Source organism: Coregonus clupeaformis, chromosome 30, assembly GCF_020615455.1.
Source record: "Coregonus clupeaformis isolate EN_2021a chromosome 30, ASM2061545v1, whole genome shotgun sequence".
Classification (NCBI taxonomy): domain Eukaryota; kingdom Metazoa; phylum Chordata; class Actinopteri; order Salmoniformes; family Salmonidae; genus Coregonus; species Coregonus clupeaformis.
The window spans coordinates 7,797,230-7,816,830 of record NC_059221.1 but is presented as its reverse complement, the minus strand read 5'-3'; the positions used below and the strand labels follow the sequence as shown (position 1 = coordinate 7,816,830).

At 43.7% G+C, this 19,601-nt stretch overlaps 1 protein-coding gene across 4 annotated transcripts in view; it reads left to right on the top strand.

The window, feature by feature from the left end:
• LOC121546010 (ubiquitin conjugation factor E4 B) overlaps positions 1–19,601 on the top strand; it is a 101,482-nt gene that overhangs the window by 55,943 nt on the left and 25,938 nt on the right. For all 4 annotated transcript variants that reach the window (XM_041856973.2, XM_041856975.2, XM_041856974.2 and 1 more), the window contains 7 exons: positions 3,943–4,054; positions 4,371–4,454; positions 5,133–5,189; positions 8,664–8,780; positions 9,226–9,324; positions 9,659–9,772; positions 10,062–10,260. In XM_041856973.2, the coding sequence (XP_041712907.1) occupies positions 3,943–4,054; positions 4,371–4,454; positions 5,133–5,189; positions 8,664–8,780; positions 9,226–9,324; positions 9,659–9,772; positions 10,062–10,260 (782 nt within the window). The remainder of the gene's footprint in view (positions 1–3,942; positions 4,055–4,370; positions 4,455–5,132; positions 5,190–8,663; positions 8,781–9,225; positions 9,325–9,658; positions 9,773–10,061; positions 10,261–19,601) is intronic.

The window sequence follows — 19,601 nt, the reverse complement described above, 5'->3', positions numbered from 1 at the left end:
TACATTTAAAGGCCAGCGGTGCTACCTTGTTCTGAGCCAATTGTAATTTTCCTAAGTCCCTCTTTGTGGCACCTGACCACACGACTGAACAGTAGTCCAGGTCTGACAAAATTATGGCCTGTAGGAACTGCCTTGTTGATAGAGTTGTTAAGAAGGCAGACAGCACTTTATTATGGACAGACTTCTCCCCATCTTAGCTACTGGTGTATCAATATGTTTTGACCATGAGTTTACAATCCAGGGTTACTCCAAGCCGTTTAGTCACCTCAACTTGATCCATTTCCACATTATTCATTACAAGATTTAGTTGAGGTTTAGGGTTTAGTGAATGATTTGTCCCAAATACAATGCTTTTAGTTAAACTGGATCAGCAACCCGGCCAGGTGGACTGGGGACGAGGACAGCCAGGAGTGGCCAGGTAGTCCTGTGGCATGGTCCTAGGGCTCAGGTTCTCCGGGAGGGGAGAGAGAAAGATGGGTGAATTAAAGAAAGCATACTGAAGATCACACAGGAGAAATACACCAGATTGGACAGACTGACCTTAGCCCCTCGGCACATACACTACAGTGGCTTGCGAAAGTATTCACCCCCCTTGGCATTTTTCCTATTTTGTTGCCTTACAACCTGGAATTAAAATTGATTTACACAACATGCCTACCACTTTGAAGATGCAAAATATTTTTTATTGTGAAACAAACAACAAATAAGACAAAAAACAAAACTTGAGCGTGCAGAACTATCCACCACCCCAAAGTCAATACTTTGTAGAGCCACCTTTTGCAGCAATTACAGCTGCAAGTCTCTTGGGGTATGTCTCTATAAGCTTGGCACATCTAGCCACTGGGATTTTTACCCATTCTTCAAGGCAAAACTGCTCCAGCTCCTTCAAGTTGGATGGGTTCCGCTGGTGTAGAGCAATCTTTAAGTCATACCACAGATTCTCAATTGGATTGAGGTCTGGGCTTTGACTAGGCCATTCCAAGACATTTAAATGTTTCCCTTTAAACCACTCGAGTGTTGCTTTAGCAGTATGCTTAGGGTCATTGTCCTGCTGGAAGGTGAACCTTCGTCCCAGTCTCAAATCTCTGGTAAACTGAAACAGGTTTCCCTCAAGAATTTCCCTGTATTTAGCGCCATCCATCATTCCTTCAAATCTGACCAGTTTCCCAGTCCCTGCCGATGAAAAACATCCCCACAGCATGATGCTGCCACCACCATGCTTCACTGTGGGGATGGTGTTTTCGGGGTGATGAGAGGTGTTGTGTTTGCGCCAGACATATCGTTTTCGTTGATGGCCAAAAAGCTCAATTTGAGTCTCATCTGACCAGAGTACCTTCTTCCAAATGTTTGGGGAGTCTCCCACATGCCTTTTGGCGAACACCAAACATGTTTACTTATTTTTTTCTTTAAGCAATGGCTTTTTTCTGGCCACTCTTCCGTAAAGCCCAGCTCTGAGGAGTGTACGGCTTAAAGTGGTCCTATGGACATATACTCCAATCTCCGCTGTGGAGCTTTGCAGCTCCTTCAGGGTTATCTTTGGTGTCTTTGTTGCCTATCTGATTAATGCCCTACTTGCATGGTCCATGGGTTTTGGAGGGCGGCCCTCTCCTGGCAGGTTTGTTGTGGTGCCATATTCTTTCAATTTTTTTATAATGGATTTAATGGTGCTCTGTGGGATGTTCAAAGTTTTGGATATTATTTTATAACCCAAACCTGATCAGTACTTCTCCACAACTTTGTCCCTGACCTTTTTGGAGAGCTCCTTGGTCTTCATGGTGCCGCTTGCTTGGTGGTGCCCTTTGCTTAGTGGTGTTGCAGACTCTGGGGCCTTTCAGAACAGGTGTGTATATATTCTGAGATCATGTGACAGATCATGTGACGCTTAGATTGCACACAGGTGGACTTTATTTATCTAATTATTTGACTTCTGAAGGTAATTGGTTGCACCAGATCGTATTCAGGGACTTCGTAGTAAAGGGGGTGAATACATATGCACGCACCACTTTTCCGTAATTTTTTTAAAAACAAGTTATTTTTTTCATTTCACTTAAATTTGGACTATTTTGTGTATATCTGTTACATGAAATCCAAATAAAATCAATTTATATTACAGGTTGTAATGCAACAAAATAGGAAAAACGCCAAGGGGGGATGAATTCTTTTGCAAGGCACTGTACATGACCAAAATTATGTGTGCACCTGCTCATCGATCATCTCATTCAAAATCATGGGCATGAATATGGAGTTGATTCCCCCTTTGCTGCTATAACAGCCTCCACTCTTCTTTGAAGGCTTTTCAATAGATATTGGAACATTGCTATGGGGACTTGCTTCCATTCAGCCACGAGCATTAGTGAGGTCGGGCACTGATGTTGGCGATTAGGCCTGGCTCGCAGTCGGTGTTCCAATTCATCCCAAAGGTGTTCGATGGGGTTGAGGTCAGGGCTCTGTGCAGGCCAGTCAAGTTCTTCCACACCGATCTCGACAAACCATTTCTGTATGGACTTCGCTTTGTGCACGGGGGTATTGTCATGCTGAACAGGAAAGGGCCTTCCCCAAATTGTTGCCAAAAAGTTGGAAGAACAGAATCATCTAGAATGTCATTGTATGCTGTAGCGTTAAGATTTCCCTTCACTGGAACTAAGGGGCCTGCACCATGGAAAAACAGCCCCAGACCATTATTCCTCTTCCACCAAACTTTACAGTTGGCACTATGCATTGGGGCAGGTAGCGTTCTCCTGGCATCTGCCAAACCCAGATTCGTCCGTCGGACTGCCGAATGGCGAAGCGTGATTCATCACTCCAGAGAATTTGTTTTTACTGCTCGAGCTTTACGCCACTCCAGCCGACGCTTGGCATTGCGCATGGTGATCTAAGGCTTGTGTGCGGCTGCACGGCCATGGAAACCCATTTCATGAACCTCCCGACTAACAGTTATTGTGCTGACGTTGCTTCCAGAGGCAGTTTGGAACTCTGTAGTGAGTTGTTAGACCGAGGACAGACTATTTTTACGCTCTACGCGTTGTTACTTGATTTTATACACGTCAGCAACGGGTGTGGCTGAAGTAGCCGAATCCACTAATTTGAAGGGGTGTCCACATACTTTTGTATATATAGTATAGACTATTGCAGCATAGATACTGGGAACTGAGACGGGGGGGGGTCGGGGACACTGTGGCCCCGTCTGACGATACCCCTGGACAGGGCCAACAAGGTAACCCCACCCACTTTGTCAAAGCACAGCCCCCCACCACCAGAGGGATATCAACAGACCACCAACTTACTACCCTGAGACAAGGCAGCGTATAGCCCACGAAGATCTCCCCCACCACACGAACCCGAGAGGGCGCAAGACCAGGCAGGAAGATAACGTCAGTGACAACGCACTCAAGTCGAGTATAGCGAAAAAAATGCTGGCAAGACCTGATGCACCCCTTCTGGGACGGCTTGGGAGAGCACTAGCAAGCCAGTGACTCAGCCCCCGTAATGGGGTCATTATTATTATTATAATTTTTTGGTTCTAGTCAAAATTCTAGCAGATGTATTTAGGACTAGTTGAAGTTTATTTAGTGCTAGCCGGAGAGTAGAGCATTGCAAAATCATGGATTAGCTTTTCTGCCAAATATTTTGACAGTTTCAAATTTTTGCAATGTTATGAAGATGGAAAAAATATGCTCTTGAAATATTTTTGGTATGTTCGTCATAGTAACTCAATGCTTTTAGTAACTTGACGCAAACATACGTACAATATAAAGTAGGCTTTTGTTAGAATGCCTGTTCTGCCAATTGTTAAATGGTAGAAAACAAGGATACAATGCACATTTTCTTATTCAAAATACACTCCTAATTTGCTTTCAAAATAGTGTTTGGCCATGTGACACGGGCCAGGTATGTTGTGTGTCTGCGTGAAAGCGTTCCTCCTCCCCTTGCCTCTCCACTCAGGAGCCCCCTGCAGCAGTCCCTGCTGGTGCCCTACATGCTGTGCCGAAACCTGCCGTATGGCTTTATCCAGGAGCTGGCCCGCATGACCCACCAGGAGGAGGTCTTCAGACAGGTGGGCTCGACCGAGAGACAGACAGACTGACACACAGATATACAGAGACACACACAAAAACGATGCTTTTATTTGTGTGACATTGTTGTCCAAGCTTGTAGACGGTAAGGCTGATAATTAAAAGGTCAATTAGAAAACATTTGGTAATTGAGAATTCGATCAATTAGTCAAACACTTGAGAAAAACCATGTGAAATGCAGAATATTTTTTTCCCCTATTATACCAAGTTCTCCTGTACATTTCACCATGCTGATTTTCAGCTATGTTTACTGTGGTGCAATCCTCATTTGCTCACATGCTCTTCTTTGTCTTTCAGATCTTCGTTCCAATCCTTCAAGGGCTGGGCCTGGCCGTGAAAGAATGTTCCTTCGACAGTGACAACTTTAAATTCCCCCTCATGGTAAGGTGGCAGCGGAGAAGTAATGCGTGCTTGCGGTGCAGCACCCTATTCCCTACATAGTGCACTACTTTTGACAGGGCACATAGGGAACATGTTGCCATTTGGGACGCGTCTTAATATGGTCTTTTAGATTCTGGCTGGCAGCCTAGAGAGCCTGTCTCACCCGGGCAGTTTGAGATGTGCCAAATGTATAATGGATTATGTTCCCGGCACGGACTTGCCCGGGTGGTCGACGTGAGGCTGAACCTCTGCTAGCGTGACAAGCCAATAAACCCTGAGCGAACCTTTAGGCTCCCACCATAGAAATATAAATTATAGAATGGGAATTTCCCGTTGAAGTCAATGGTTCTATTATTGGTGGACCGGTCGCCATATTGAGTGTGCACGTGTGTTCCATTCAAATTGCCGTGGTCTGAGGGGCTAGTAATTCTATTTCTATGGCTCCCAGTACTCAAACTTAAAGGCTGGGTAACATGATTGGACATTTCTACACACACCACATCTTGTCACACCTGTCGTAAGATGACATCGGGTGTTTTCTTTTTACACCAGGGGACGGAAACTTTATTGAAGATAACATTTGAATATGGTCATTTAACAGTCAATGGTCAATGTTATGAGGCTATTTCGGATGGGTGTTTATTTAACGTTTACCTACAACGTGTCTTTTTTCTACAGGCTTTAGCTGAGCTCTGCGAGATAAAGTTTGGGAAGACTCACCCCATGTGCAATTTGGTGAGTGTGTTCGGAGAGACGGAGACATCTTTCTTATGTCTTTCTTCATCTATTACAGAATTAGTAGGGGTTTAAAAGTACACATTTTTGTACCGAACCGTTCGGTATGGGGACCTCGGTTCGGTCCGCACTGTGAACCTGAATGAATACATAAAACAATTAAACACTAGGCCTATAGGCTATGCCTACGGTGCATTGTATGCTTCTTGAGTAAATCTGATCTGAAGAAACATTTTCAGGCTATTCTGTTAAAACAACTAGAGCCTATGTGCACCTTGTAATCAAAATTAAAATCTTAGTCGTCGCACTTTAAGCTGTCTTTTTGTGAGGCGCAACTTGTTCTGTACGATGGTGAGTGGTGAGGTCGATAAACCAGGAGAAATATCCATAATCGTTTAAATCTCCAGTTTGGGAACATTTTGGCTTCCCAGTAGATTACTATGGCGATGGACAGAGAGACCTCAAACGTTGTAACATTTACACCGACATCACCCCAGTATTCCTACCACCGGAGCAAGACAGAAACACAAAACCACAACCACACAACTTCATCTTCCCTGTACATTCAAGCAGCACTTCACAGCTGATTCTGACCGGGCCAAAGAAATTACAAGAGCGATAGGAATGTTTATAGCCGCGGATGTGCGCCCATTCTCAGTGCTGGAGAAGAATAGGGGGGTTTAAGCACCTCATGAAAGTGCTCGAGCCATGTTACGAACTTCGCCCTCTCGCACCCATTTCAGCAAACCGGTACTACCCGCTCTATATAATCAAGCTAAAGCGAAGTTGTCAATGAATTGGCCGATGCACCCTGTGTTGCGCTTACTACAGATGGATGGACCTCCTGGGCTACAGAGCTACTTAACAGTGACATCCCATCTCATTACCCCGGAGTGGGAAATTAGAAGTACGGTGCTACAGACACGCCCCCTTTATGAGAGTCACACAAGTGTGCATATTTTTGTCTTTGTAAGAAAACATTATAGCATAGACCTATACCATGTCTGAGACATGTTCACAACATTATAGCACAGGCCAAAACAATGTCTGAGCGATGATTACATATTGATTTCACATGCATATTGCACTGTATTTTAGTGTTGTTGAGTAATTGTGTGTTTTTATTTAAGAATAAGAAAAAGTGTTGGTATTGCTGATTGCTCTCATCAAGCATTATATGACTCATAACCATATGAAATTAGGAATCCCAAAACTTTAACAAATTTACTTTTGCATTTTATTTTCCCGCTGTACCGAAACCGAACTGTGACCCCAAAACCGCAATACGTACCCGAACCATAGGTTCACCGTTACACCCCTAAGAATTAGGTAACAATCTCCTCCATAGCACCTCATAGTCCAAGGTGTTGACTCTCTTCTTCCCCACGGGAAGACAAAGGATACGTCCCAAATGGAACCCTATTCCCTTTGTAGTGCACTACTTTTCACTAGGTCCCATAGTGCTCTGGTCAAAAGTATTGAACTATAAAGGGAATAAGGTGCCCTTTGGGACGTAGACAAAATCCCCTTATGCATGACTAAGGAATATATACCTTCGGAAAGTATTCAGACCCCTTGACTTTTTCCACATTTTGTTAGGTTACAGCCTTATTCTAAAATTGATTGAAATTGTTTTTTTCACTCATCAATCTACACACAATACCCCATAATGACAAAGCAAAAACATTTTTTTAGATTTTTTTGCTAATTTATTAAATAAATAAAAACACTGAAATATCACATTTACATAAGTATTCAGACCCTTTACTCAGTACTTTGTTGAAGTACCTTTGGCAGCGATTACAGCCTCAAGTCTTCTTGGGTATGACGCTACAAGCTTGGCACACGTGTATTTGGGCAGTTTCTCCCATTCTTCTCTGCAGATCCTCTCAAGCTCTGTCAGGTTGGAAACCTGCTATTTTCCGGTCTCTCCAGAGATGTTCGATCGGGTTCAAGTCCGGGCTCTGGCTGGGCCATTCAAGGACATTCAGAGACTTCAGGGACCACTCCTGCGTTGTCTTGGCTGTGTGCTTAAGGTCGTTGTCCTGTTGGAAGGTGAACCGTCGTCCCAGTCTGAGGTCCTGAGCAGGTTTTCGTCAAGGATCTCTCTGTACTTTGCTCCGTTCATCTTTGACTCGATCCTGACTAGTCTCCCAGTCCCTGCCGCTGAAAAACATCCCCACAGTATGATGCTGCCACCACCATGCTTCACCGTAGAGATGGTGCCAGGTTTCCTCCAGACGTGACGCTTGGCATTCAGGCCAAAGAGTTAAATCTTGGTTTCATCAGTCCAGAGAATCTTGTTTCTCATGCTGAGAGTCTTTAGGTGCCTTTTGGCAAACTCCAAGCGGGCTGTCATGTGCCTTTTACTGAGGATTGGCTTTCTTCTGGCCACTACCATAAAGACCTGATTGGTGGAGTGCTGCAGAGATGGTTGTCCTTCTGGAAGGTTCTCCCATCTCCACAGAGGAACTCTGGAGCTCAGTCAGAGTGACCATCGGGTTCCTGGTCACCTCCCTGACGAAGGCCCTTCTCCCCCGATTGCTCAGTTTGGCTGGGTGGCCAGCTCTAGGAAGAGTCTTGGTGGTTCCAAACTTCTTCCATTAAGGAATGATGGAGGCCACTGTTCTTGGGGACCTTCAATGCTGCAGATATGTTTTGGTATCCTTCCCAAGATCTGTGCCTCGACACAATCCTGTCTCTGAGCTCTACTGACAATTCCCATGACCTCATGGCTTGGTTTTTGCTCTGACATGCACTGTCAACTGTGGGACCTTATATAGACAGGTGTATGCCTTTCCAAATCATGTCCAATCAATTGAATTTACCACAGGTGGACTCCAATCAAGTTGTAGAAACATCTCAAGGATGATCAATGGAAACAGGATGCACCTGAGCTCAATTTCGAGTCTCATAGCAAAGGGTCTGAATACTTATGTAAATATGTTTTTATTTGTATTTTTTATGCAAACATTTCTAAACTTGTTTTCGCTTTGTTATTATGGGGTATTGTGTGTAGATTGCTGAGGATTTTTTAATGTTTTTAAATACATTTTAGAATAAGGCTGTAACGTAACAAAGTGGAAAAAGTGAAGGGGTCTGAATACTTTCCGAAGGCACTGTAAGCCTATACCGTATTTAGCGACACTATAATCGCGCCAATCAGAGTTTGAAATCAGTACGAACCATTTATGTAAGGCAATTCCATTAGTTAGTAATAGTGCCTTTAAATTAACATAGTTGGTGTCCTCGTCATCCTACTTTGAGCTTGAGCTGGATTGCATTACAAAGGTCTACAATAAGCAGAAAACACAAACATGCTTTCACATTGCCAAGGAGTGTTGGACAGGTCACATGCAATTTGAATTGTCAGGCTAGTGGTATTGGTGACTGCCTTTACCAAGTATGGCTTAGTGATGTAATAGTCACCTCATGTATGTGCCTGTCTCGTGTGTGTGTGTGTGTCCTGTCCAGATGACTTCTCTGCCCCTGTGGTGTCCCAAGTCTCTGAGCCCGGGGATGGGCCGAGAGGTCCAGAGACTGTCCTTCTTGGGAGCGTTCTTCAGCTTGTCGGTCTTTGCAGAGGATGACGTGAGTAATAGGAGTAGGGTGAAGTTGCCCCTAGACGCTGATCCTGGGTCAGTATTGCATTTTCTACACTAATGGTTAAGGTTAGAATTGTGGGAGAGGAAGCTGATCCTAATTCTGTACCTAGAGGAAACTTCACCCTGGAGCTAAATGAATGTCTGCTTGTGTGAATCAATGCAATGTGGCCCAAAGAGCAAAAGGAATGTAGCCCAGCAGCACTGCTTGTCCCTTGGAATTGTGTGAATTTACCAAGTTTGCTGAATGTTAACGTCTTTCTGGTGTATCCTATTGCCTAAATTCACTTCATAAAATGCTTAATCTAAAGCTCACATATATACAAATGACCTTGAAAAGTTTATATCAAATTGCTTCCAGAATTATGTTGCCATTCTATTACTTTGACCAGCAAAAAAAAAAGACTTTGTATTTGGGGTCTTTTCCTACTCAGACCAAAGTGGGTGACAAGTACTTCTCGGGCCCAGCCATCACCATGGAGAACACTCGCGTGGTCAGCCAAACCCTGCAGCACTACCTGGAGTCAGCCCGGGTAAGTCCCACCCACCTGGCAGGGCTCTACAGTGCGACCATTTTACTTGCATATGTGCCTAAATATTTTGCTTTGCGACCTGGAATCTTTTATTTAGGAGCACCAGTGCCCCGAGAAAAAGTTCAGGATTCTAGCTTTATTAACTCAAATATTTTTCATTGTGCTCCTAAGTTTCCTTGTGAGCCTACATTTTTCAACTTGGGCGCACATAAGCTCCTTGTAAAAAAAGGTCAGCGTAGAGCCCTGCCTGGGTCTATTATGACTTTTCCTTTGCCCAAGTATACTTCCTTCAAGTTGGTATGACATAATACTTTTTTATATGTTTATTTGTCAGGGTGACTTGTTTAAAATCCTCCACAACATCCTACTGAACGGAGAGACAAGAGAGGTAGCGCTCAACTACATGGCAGCTCTGGTCAACCGCAATGTGAAGAAAGCCCAGATGCAGGTAAAAGACGTAAAGCTTAGTGATCCTAGCCTATTTTGATTTAATCTATGAAACATCTGTATTGAGGGTTTCTAATGTGACCATCATTTCAAGCTAGAATGTCTGGCCCCAAAGTCTGGAGAGACCCACTGCTATTCTAGCACCCCCCCCAGTTGTTCACTGTCCTATCGGAAACAAATACAAATATATATGAATAACAATAAAACAAATAAGGGAATCATTGAGCGGTACTTTATTTCATATTAATTATCTTCCCCTCCTCCTCCCACCTCCTCCTCCCCTCTCGCAGACGGACGACAAGCTGGTGTCCACGGACGGCTTCATGATTAACTTCCTGTCGGTGCTGCAACAGCTGAGCATGAAGATCAAGCTGGAGACTGTAGACCCCTACTACATTTTCCACCCCCGCTGCCGCCTGCAGGTCAGCCGTGAGGAGACCCGGCTCAAGGCCACAATGGAGGAGCTCAATACCTGGCTGGCTGAGATGCGTGAGTGGACACCCATAGATAATATAACAGTAAATACGTGGATGTTATAGAGCCCCTATGCATCAGAATGGAACAATTTGTCAGCTCTATATTTTTTTGCTCTATATCTAGGTGGACACCACCAGTGTCGTCATAATAATGTTTCAAGTTTTAATGACAAGTACAGTGAAATGCCTTTCTTGCAAGCTCCAAACCCAACAATGTAGTAATCAATATCAATGTAGCACCATTTTTTTTTACATAAGGTAGAACAAAACACAAAATAAATAAAAAGAAAATCACGGTCACTAACGTCACCCTACCAGACGAGCTAAACACCTTTTTCTCAAGATTCGAGCACAATGACCCTGAGCTGCCGAGGAGAGCCCCCACTCAGTCTCCACTGAGTAGGTATGTAAGATTCAAACGTGTTAACCCTCACAAGGCTGCCGGCCCAGATGGCATCTCTAGCCGTGCCCTCAGGGCATGTGCAGACCAGCTGGCTGTTGTGTTCTCTGACATTTTTTATCTCTCCTTAGCTCAGGCCTCTATATCCACCTGCTTCAAAAAATGTAAAAATGTAAGATGTCCACTATCATCCCTGTGCCCAAGAAAGGGAAAGTTACTGAACTGAATGACTACCGACCAGTAGCACTCACTTCCGTCATCATGAAGTGCTTCGAGAGGCTAGTCAAAGACCATATCACCTCCTCCCTCCCCGACACACTCGACCCTCTCCAATTCGCCTACTGCCCTGACAGATCCACGGACGACGCAATCACCATTGCGCTGCACACTGTCCTTACCCACCTGGACAAAAGGAATGCATATGTGAGGATGCTGTTCATCGACTACAGCTCGGCCTTCAATACCATAGTGCCCTATATGCTCATTACAAAGCTCACAGCCCTGGGTCTGAACTCCTCCCTATGCAACTGGGTCCTGGAATTCCTGACCGTCCCCAGGTAGTGAAGGTAGGCAACGTTACCTCCTCGACGCTGATCCTCAACACGGGGGCCCCACAAGTGTGCGTCCTCAGTCCCCTCCTGTATTCTCTGTATACCTACGACTGCGTGGCCTCACACAGTTCCAACTCCATTAAGTTTGCTGACGACACAACAGTAGTAGGCCTGTTATCAACAACGACGAGACTGCCTACAGAGAGGAGGTAGGCACTCTGACGGCGTGGTGCCAGGTAAACAACCTCTCCCTCAACCTTAACAAAACAAAGGAGCTGATTGTGGACTTCAGGAGGAACCAGGACGGGCCGCCGTGGAGATGGTCAATAACTTCAAATTCATCTGTGTACACATCTCAGAGAAGCTGAAATGGTCTAACCACACAGACACCGTAGTGAAGGCACCACAGCGACTCTTCAACCTCAGGATGCTGAAGAAATTCGTCCTGTCCCCGAGGGCTCTCACAGTGTTCTACAGGAGCACCATCGAGAGAATACTGTCGGACTGCATCACAGCCTGGTACGGCAACTGCACTGCCACGCAAGGATCTTCAGAGGGTGATATGTGCAGCCTAACGCACCATTGGGTGCACACTGCCTGCCCTACACCAGGTGTCGCAGGAAGGCCAAGAAGATCATCAGGGACCCCAGCCACCCAAGCCATGCCTTGTTCTCCCTGCTTCAATCACTCAGACGCGGGCTGTACAGGAGCATCATGGCAAAAACTGAGACTGACCAATAGTTTCTACCCTCAGACCATCAGGCTGCTGAATAGCCACCACTAGTCGGCTACTTGCTCCACCCTCGCCCTGCTACTCCCCCAATTAACATTATTTCTCCTGATGCTCCCCCCTCTTCTACTCCCCCTATCGATTTTCACTGTACCCTGCCATCACACCTGCAACCCTGTACATGTGACTATTAAACAATCTGAATCTCTGAATATATACAGGGTCAGTTCCAAAACCATATTTACAATGTGCAGGGATACTGGAGTAATAGAAGTAGATATGTATAGAGGTAAGGTGACTAGGCATCAGAAGATATGATAAACAGAGTAGCAGCAGCATAAATTATGATTTTATGTGAGTGCGTGTGTGTAGAGGCAGTATAAATGTGTGTGCATGTTATGTGTGTGTGTTGGAGTGTCCGTGTGCGTGACTGTGTAGAGACCTGTGAGTGTGCATAGAGACCAGTGCAAAAATACAACAAGTGTAAACTCAGATAGTCTGTGTAGCCATTATGTTAGCTATTTAGCAGTCTTATGGCTTGGGGATAGAAGCTGTTCAGGAGCCTGTTGGTGTCAGACTTGATGCACCAGTACCGCTTGCAATGCGGAAGCAGAGAGAACAGTCTGCCTTGGGTGGTTGGAGTCTTTAACGATTTTCCGGCCCTTCCTTTCACACAGCCTGATATAGAGGTCCTGGATGGCAGGGAACTCGGCCCCAGTGATGTATTGGGCTGTCCGCACCACGCTCTGTAGTGCCATGTGATCGAGGGCAGTGCTGTTGCCATACCAAGCAGTGATGCAGCCAATCAAGATGCTGTCAATGGTGCAGCTGTATAACTTTTTAAGGATTTGATGGCCATCATGACGATTATGAGAAGTGTATTACGTTGAGATCACAGCTGGGTTCAATTGGTATTTGTTTTCTTTCAAATGCTTGAGCATTAGATTGAGTCGGCCCGGGGTACCAAAAGTTTGCACTTTTGGAACTATTCAATTTGTTCTTTTGTGCCAGGCAAGCTCAATCAAGCGCAGCTAAAGTATTTGAAAGAAAACAAATGCTATTTGAACACAGGTCTGGTTGAGATTATGCAAAGAAACATTGAAGACCCCATTTGTAGGCACACTGCTCATGTGCATTACAGAGGCTAATGGCTATACAGAACGTTTGCCTCTAGGGGTTCTCTTGAGCCAGCTTAGGACTCCTAAATGGATAGGGGAAAGGGGCACACCTCCCCACACATGAACAAAATCATATAGGCCTATTGTTTGCAGAAAACAAAGTATTTGTGTGGTTTAGTTGTAATAAGCAATAGTGCATCCTTAAAGGCGCGATATGTAGCTTTGTTCACGACCCGACCAAATTCACATAGTAATGTGAGTTACAGATCTCTTTCTCATTGAAAGCGTCTAATAAGCGGCATTGTCTCACGTCTGCACTGATCTGTCTGATAACTCGCAAACACTCATGGGATACAGTGGCGTGCGAAAGTATTCACCCCCCTTGGCATTTTTCCTATTTTGTTGCCTTACAACCTGGAATTAAAATGGATTTTTGGGGGGTTTGTATCATTTGATTTACACAACATGCCTAACACTTTGAAGATGCAAAATAGTTTTTTCTTGTGAAACAAACAACAAATAAGACAAAAAAACAGAATTGAACGTGCATAACTATTCACCCCCCCCATTCTTCAAGGCAAAACTGCTCCAGCTCCTTCAAGTTGGATGGATTCCGCTGGTGTACAGCAATCTTTCTCATACCATAGATTCTCAATTGGATTGACATCTGGGCTTTGACTAGGCTGTTCCAAGACAGTTAAATGTTTCCCCTTAAACCACTCAAGTGTTGCTTTAGCAGTATGCTTAGGGTCATTGTCCTGCTGGAAGGTGAACCAACATCCTAGTCTCAAATCTCTGGAAGACTGAAACAGGTTTCCCTCAAGAATTTCCCTGTATTTAGCGCCATCCATCATTCCTTCAAATCTGACCAGTTTCCCAGTCCCTGCCGATGAAAAACATCCCCACAGCATGATGCTGCCACCACCATGCTTCACTGTAGGGTTGGTGTTCTCGGGGTGATGAGAGGTCTTGGGTTTGCGCCAGACATACCGTTTTCCTTGATGGCCAAAAAGCTCAATTTTAGTCTCATCTGACCAGAGTACCTTCTTCCAAATGTTTGGGGAGTCTCCCACATACCTTTTGGCGAACACCAAACATGTTTGCTTATTTTTTTCTTTAAGCAATGGCTTTTTTTCTGGCCACTCTTCTGTAAAGCCCAGCTCTATGGAGTGTACGGCTTAAAGTGGTCCTATGGACAGATACTCCAATCTCCGCTGTGGAGCTTTGCAGCTCCGTCAGGGTTATCTTTGGTCTCATTGTTGCCTCTCTGGTTAATGCCCTCCTTGCCTTGTCTGTGAGTTTTGGTGAGCGGCCCTCTCTTGGCAGGTTTGTGGTGCCATATTCTTTCAATTTTTTTAATAATGGATTTAATGGTGCTCCGTGGGATGTTCAAAGTTTCTGATATTATTTTATAACCCAATCCTAATCTGTACTTCTCCACAACTTTGTCCCTGACCTGTTTGGAGAGCTCCTTGGTCTTCATGGTGCCGCTTGCTTGGTGGTGCCCCTTGCTTAGTGGTGTTGCAGACTCTGGGGCCTTTCAGAACAGGTGTGTGTATATATATATATATATATATATATATATATATATACTGAGATCATGTGACACTTAGATTGCACACAGGTGCAACTACTTATGTGACTTCTGAAGGTAATTGGTTGCACCAGATCTTATTTAGGGGCTTCATAGCAAAGGGGGTGAATACATATGCACGCACCACTTTTCCGTTATTTATTTTTTTGATTTTTTTTAAACAAGTTTTTCTTTTTTTACTTAACCAATTTGGACTATTTTGTGTATGTCCATTACATGAAATCCAAATAACAATCAATTTAAATTATAGGTTGTAATGCAACAAAATAGGAAAAACGCCAAGGGGGATGAATACTTTTGCAAGGCACTGTAGCTAAAAAGAACTTTGGCTACAATATGCTGTCCTAACATTAGAAAATGTAATCAAGGTGACATTGTCCACTGAACCCCCTTTCATCCTCAAGTCAGTTAATCTTACCAAAAACTAAACCTGTAACTAATATTGACGTTTTTTTCATGAGCAAGTTTTCACTACCTAATTGTACATCTAGCGGTGGTAGAATCAGTATTTATGAAATTCGAAATGTGCATGGAAATTAGCTAGCAAAAGTTAGCTAGCTGTTGTCTGCTTGCTGGCTGAACCAGTCTCAAATCAATTAATATGAAACTAATTACGGGATGCTAACAACGCCGGATCACACACTCAATGCTGAATACTCCCTCTAGCTCGCTACTGTAGTGAAGTTCTAGCTAATGCACAAATTATTTATTTTATTTCTGTACCTTTATTTTAGCAGGGAGTCACCATTGAGACAGTGTCTCTTTTTCAAGGGAGCCCTGCATATACAAATTCATAGAATAAAAAAATCGAATACAATATAAAACAAGTAAAATACAGCACAATACAAATTGCACAGACAAACATAAATATACACAAAACAGAATCAAAAAAAAAAAAAAAAACGTTCTTCATTATAAAATTGGTCTTTCCACTCTCTAAACTGACCCAGGAACACTAAGGCCTCTATTTGTACTGTTTTTCCAAACATATGGAGCAGAAAAACTTAAGGCTGATTTGATCTGACTCTGAAGACACCTAAGTAATCTTCAGAGTGAACCAACCCTGTGAACGGGTTTGATTACTTCGAATTTTAAATCTTAATAGTAAAGTTATGTAAGTCGGAAGCTTGTGGGTCAGGGTTTTGTAAACAAAAAGAGCATAATGATGTGATCTACGTGACTTCAAAATGGTCCAGACAACCTTTTGGTAAAGAATACAGTGAGTAATAAAACTGTTTCCTGTGATAAAACAAAGGGCGCTATGAAAAAACGGCATCCAGGGGTTTAAAAGTAGAGGCAGCTGCACTTTGATAAGTAGTATCACCATAATCAAGAACAGGTAGAAATGTTGACTGCACAATCTGCTTCCTGCTGACTAGAGAGAGAGAAGATCTGTTACTGTAAAAAATAAATAAATAAAAAATCGTAGTTTCTTAACAAGCTTATTCGTATGTTTTTTTTAAGCGATACATCATTGTCAATCCAAATACCAAGGTATTTGTATGCAGAGACATATTCAATTATAGAACCATACGATGAATGAAGACATAATCCATCTGAGGCAATCTTACGAGAACTTGAAAATGAAATGTATTTAGTTTTGCCCGTATTAAGCACGAGTTTAAAATCAGTAAGGGTTTCCTGCACAGCTGCAAAATCTGACTGCAGCCTTGTCACAGCCAGGTCAGCAGTCGGGGCAATAGCGTCCATAATAATGTGATCCGCATATACAGTAGATGAAATGTACAACTTTTAACAGATTGACCAATAGTGTTTTTATAAATAGTGAAAAGAACAGGTCCTAGAATTGACCCCTGCGGAACACCTTTATGTACTTCAAGAAATTCTGACTTAACCCCATCAATCACGATGGCCTGAAATGTTCTGTCACTTAGATAATCATGAAACCAAGAGCAGGCGTCAAAGCACAGGACAATCGAGGATAACTTGTTCAATAAAATAACATTCTCAACAGTATCAAATGCTTTTGACAGTTTCACAAACAAGGCAGCACAATTCATTTTAGCGTCTAAAGCATTGACAATATCATTAACAACTGTGGTTGCTGTGATAGTGCTGTGCCCTGGCCTAATCCCAGATTGATTTATATTCAAAATACCAGGCTCAGATAGAGTGAAGTTGCTTATTTACCAAGGAGAATTTTAGCTAGACATGGAAGCCTGGAGATGGGATGATAATTATCACTACTATCCCTGCCCTTATGGCGTGGTAGCACATAAACTGTGTTCCATACTTTAGGAATATTTCCTGATAACAATGTTAGATTTAAGATATGGGTTACTGAGCCAGCAATGAGGGGGGCAGCAGACTTGAGCAGACCTGGCTCCAATTGGTCAGCCCCTGTAGATTTCTTGGTATCTATAGCAAGTAAGGCATCAAGGACTTATTTTTCTGTGAATTGCCGAAATGCAATAACTTGACTACCAGTCAATCTGCAAAATTTCTGAATCAGCATTTAGTCCATTCTTAGAGATAGAAGGGTCAGACGCTGGTTCAAAAAGATAGCCTGCAGAAATAAAATGATGATTAAATGCATCAATGATGACATTTTTGTCTGTAATGGGGCCAGAGTCTGAATTAATTTGTTGGGGCAGAGAGAAGGAAGTGCAACCCTTTAGAGAATTGACAGTTTTTCAGAATTTAGCCAGGTTCCCCTTATCATCAGAAAGAGTGGTTACATAATCAGATTTAGCCCTTTTGATCAGTCTCATTTGCCTAAAATATTGCCAATTCGGGCCTAAGCCTGTGTTCCTGGCCTCTTAGGAATTACTTCAGATAATTCAGGAGTGAACCAGGCATTCAATCTACCTTTAACTCTCAGTTGTGAAGGGGTCATGATTATCTACAATAGACATTTGTGAAAAAGCTTCAAGCTAAATCAGGTTCAGAGATAACTGATAGAAAATCAAGGTCACTAAAATAAAGAACGTGTAAAAAAGCTTTGTTCTCTAAAGTTTTTAAAGTTTCTCTTAGTGATGACATTAAATTAAATTGTCCTTTGTAAATATGGCAACACCTCCACCTCAGCCAATTCTGTCTGGATTGAGTGTGACCTATCTACACTGAACAAAAAAACACTGCTCAAAAAAATAAAGGGAACACTTAAACAACACAATGTAACTCCAAGTCAATCACACTTCTGTGAAATCAAACTGTCCACTTAGGAAGCAACACTGATTGACAATAAATTTCACATGCTGTTGTGCAAATGGAATAGACAACAGGTGGAAATTATAGGCAATTAGCAAGACAACCCCAATAAAGAAGTGGTTCTGCAGGTGGTGACCACAGACCACTTCTCAGTTCCTATGCTTCCTGGCTGATGTTTTGGTCACTTTTGAATGCTGGTGGTGCTTTCACTCTAGTGGTAGCATGAGACGGAGTCTACAACCCACACAAGTGGCTCAGGTAGTGCAGCTCATCCAGGATGGCACATCAATGCGAGCTGTGGCGAGAAGGTTTGCTGTGTCTGTCAGCGTAGTGTCCAGAGCATGGAGGCGCTACCAGGAGACAGGCCAGTACAGCAGGAGACGTGGAGGAGGCCGTAGGAGGGCAACAACCCAGCAGCAGGACCACCTTTGTGCAAGGAGGAGTAGGAGGAGCACTGCCAGAGCCCTGCAAAATGACCTCCAGCAGGCCACAAATGTGCATGTGTCTGCTCAAACGGTCAGAAACAGACTCCATGAGGGTGGTATGAGGGCCCGACATCCACAGATGGGGGTTGTGCTTACAGCCCAACACCGTGCAGGACGTTTGGCATTTGCCAGAGAACACCAAGATTGGCAAATTCGCCACTGGCGCCCTGTGCTCTTCACAGATGAAAGCAGGTTCACACTGAGCACATGTGGAGACGCCGTGGAGAACGTTCTGCTGCCTGCAACATCCTCCAGCATGACCGGTTTGGCGGTGGGTCAGTCATGGTGTGGGGTGGCATTTCTTTGGGGGGCCGCACAGCCCTCCATGTGCTCGCCAGAGGTAGCCTGACTGCCATTAGGTACCGAGATGAGATCCTCAGACCCCTTGTGAGACCATATGCTGGTGCGGTTGGCCCTGGGTTCCTCCTAATGCAAGACAATGCTAGACCTCATGTGGCTGGAGTGTGTCAGCAGTTCCTGCAAGAGGAAGGCATTGATGCTATGGACTGGCCCGCCTGTTCCCCAGACCTGAATCCAATTGAGCACATCTGGGACATCATGTCTCGCTCCATCCACCACAGACTGTCCAGGAGTTGGCGGATGCTTTAGTCCAGGTCTGGGAGGAGATCCCTCAGGAGACCATCCGCCACCTCATCAGGAGCATGCCCAGGCGTTGTAGGGAGGTCATACAGGCACGTGGAGGCCACACACACTACTGAGCCTCATTTTGACTTGTTTTAAGGACATTACATCAAAGTTGGATCAGCCTGTAGTGTGGTTTTCCACTTTAATCTTGAGTGTGACTCCAAATCCAGACCTCCATGGGTTGATAAATTTGATTTCCATTGATAATTTTTGTGATTTTGTTGTCAGCACATTCAACTATGTAAAGAAAAAAGTATTTAATAAGATTATTTCATTCATTCAGATCTAGGATGTGTTGTTTAAGTGTTCCCTTAATTTTTTTGAGCAGTGTATAAACACAACATGCAACAATTTCAAAATGTTTACTGAGTTACAGTTCATATAAGGAAGTCAGTCAATTGAAATAAATTCATTAGGCCCTAATCTATGGATTTCACATGACTGGGAATACAGATATGCATCTGTTGGTCACAGATACCTTAGAAAAAAAAGGTAGGGTGTGGATCAGTCAATATCTTGTGTGACCACCATTTGCGAAATGCAGCGCGACACATCTTCTTCACATAGAGTTGATCAGCCTGTTGATTGTGGCTGGGATCTTTTATTTCAGCTCAAGAAACATGGGACCAACACTTTACATGTTAAGTTTATATTTTTGTT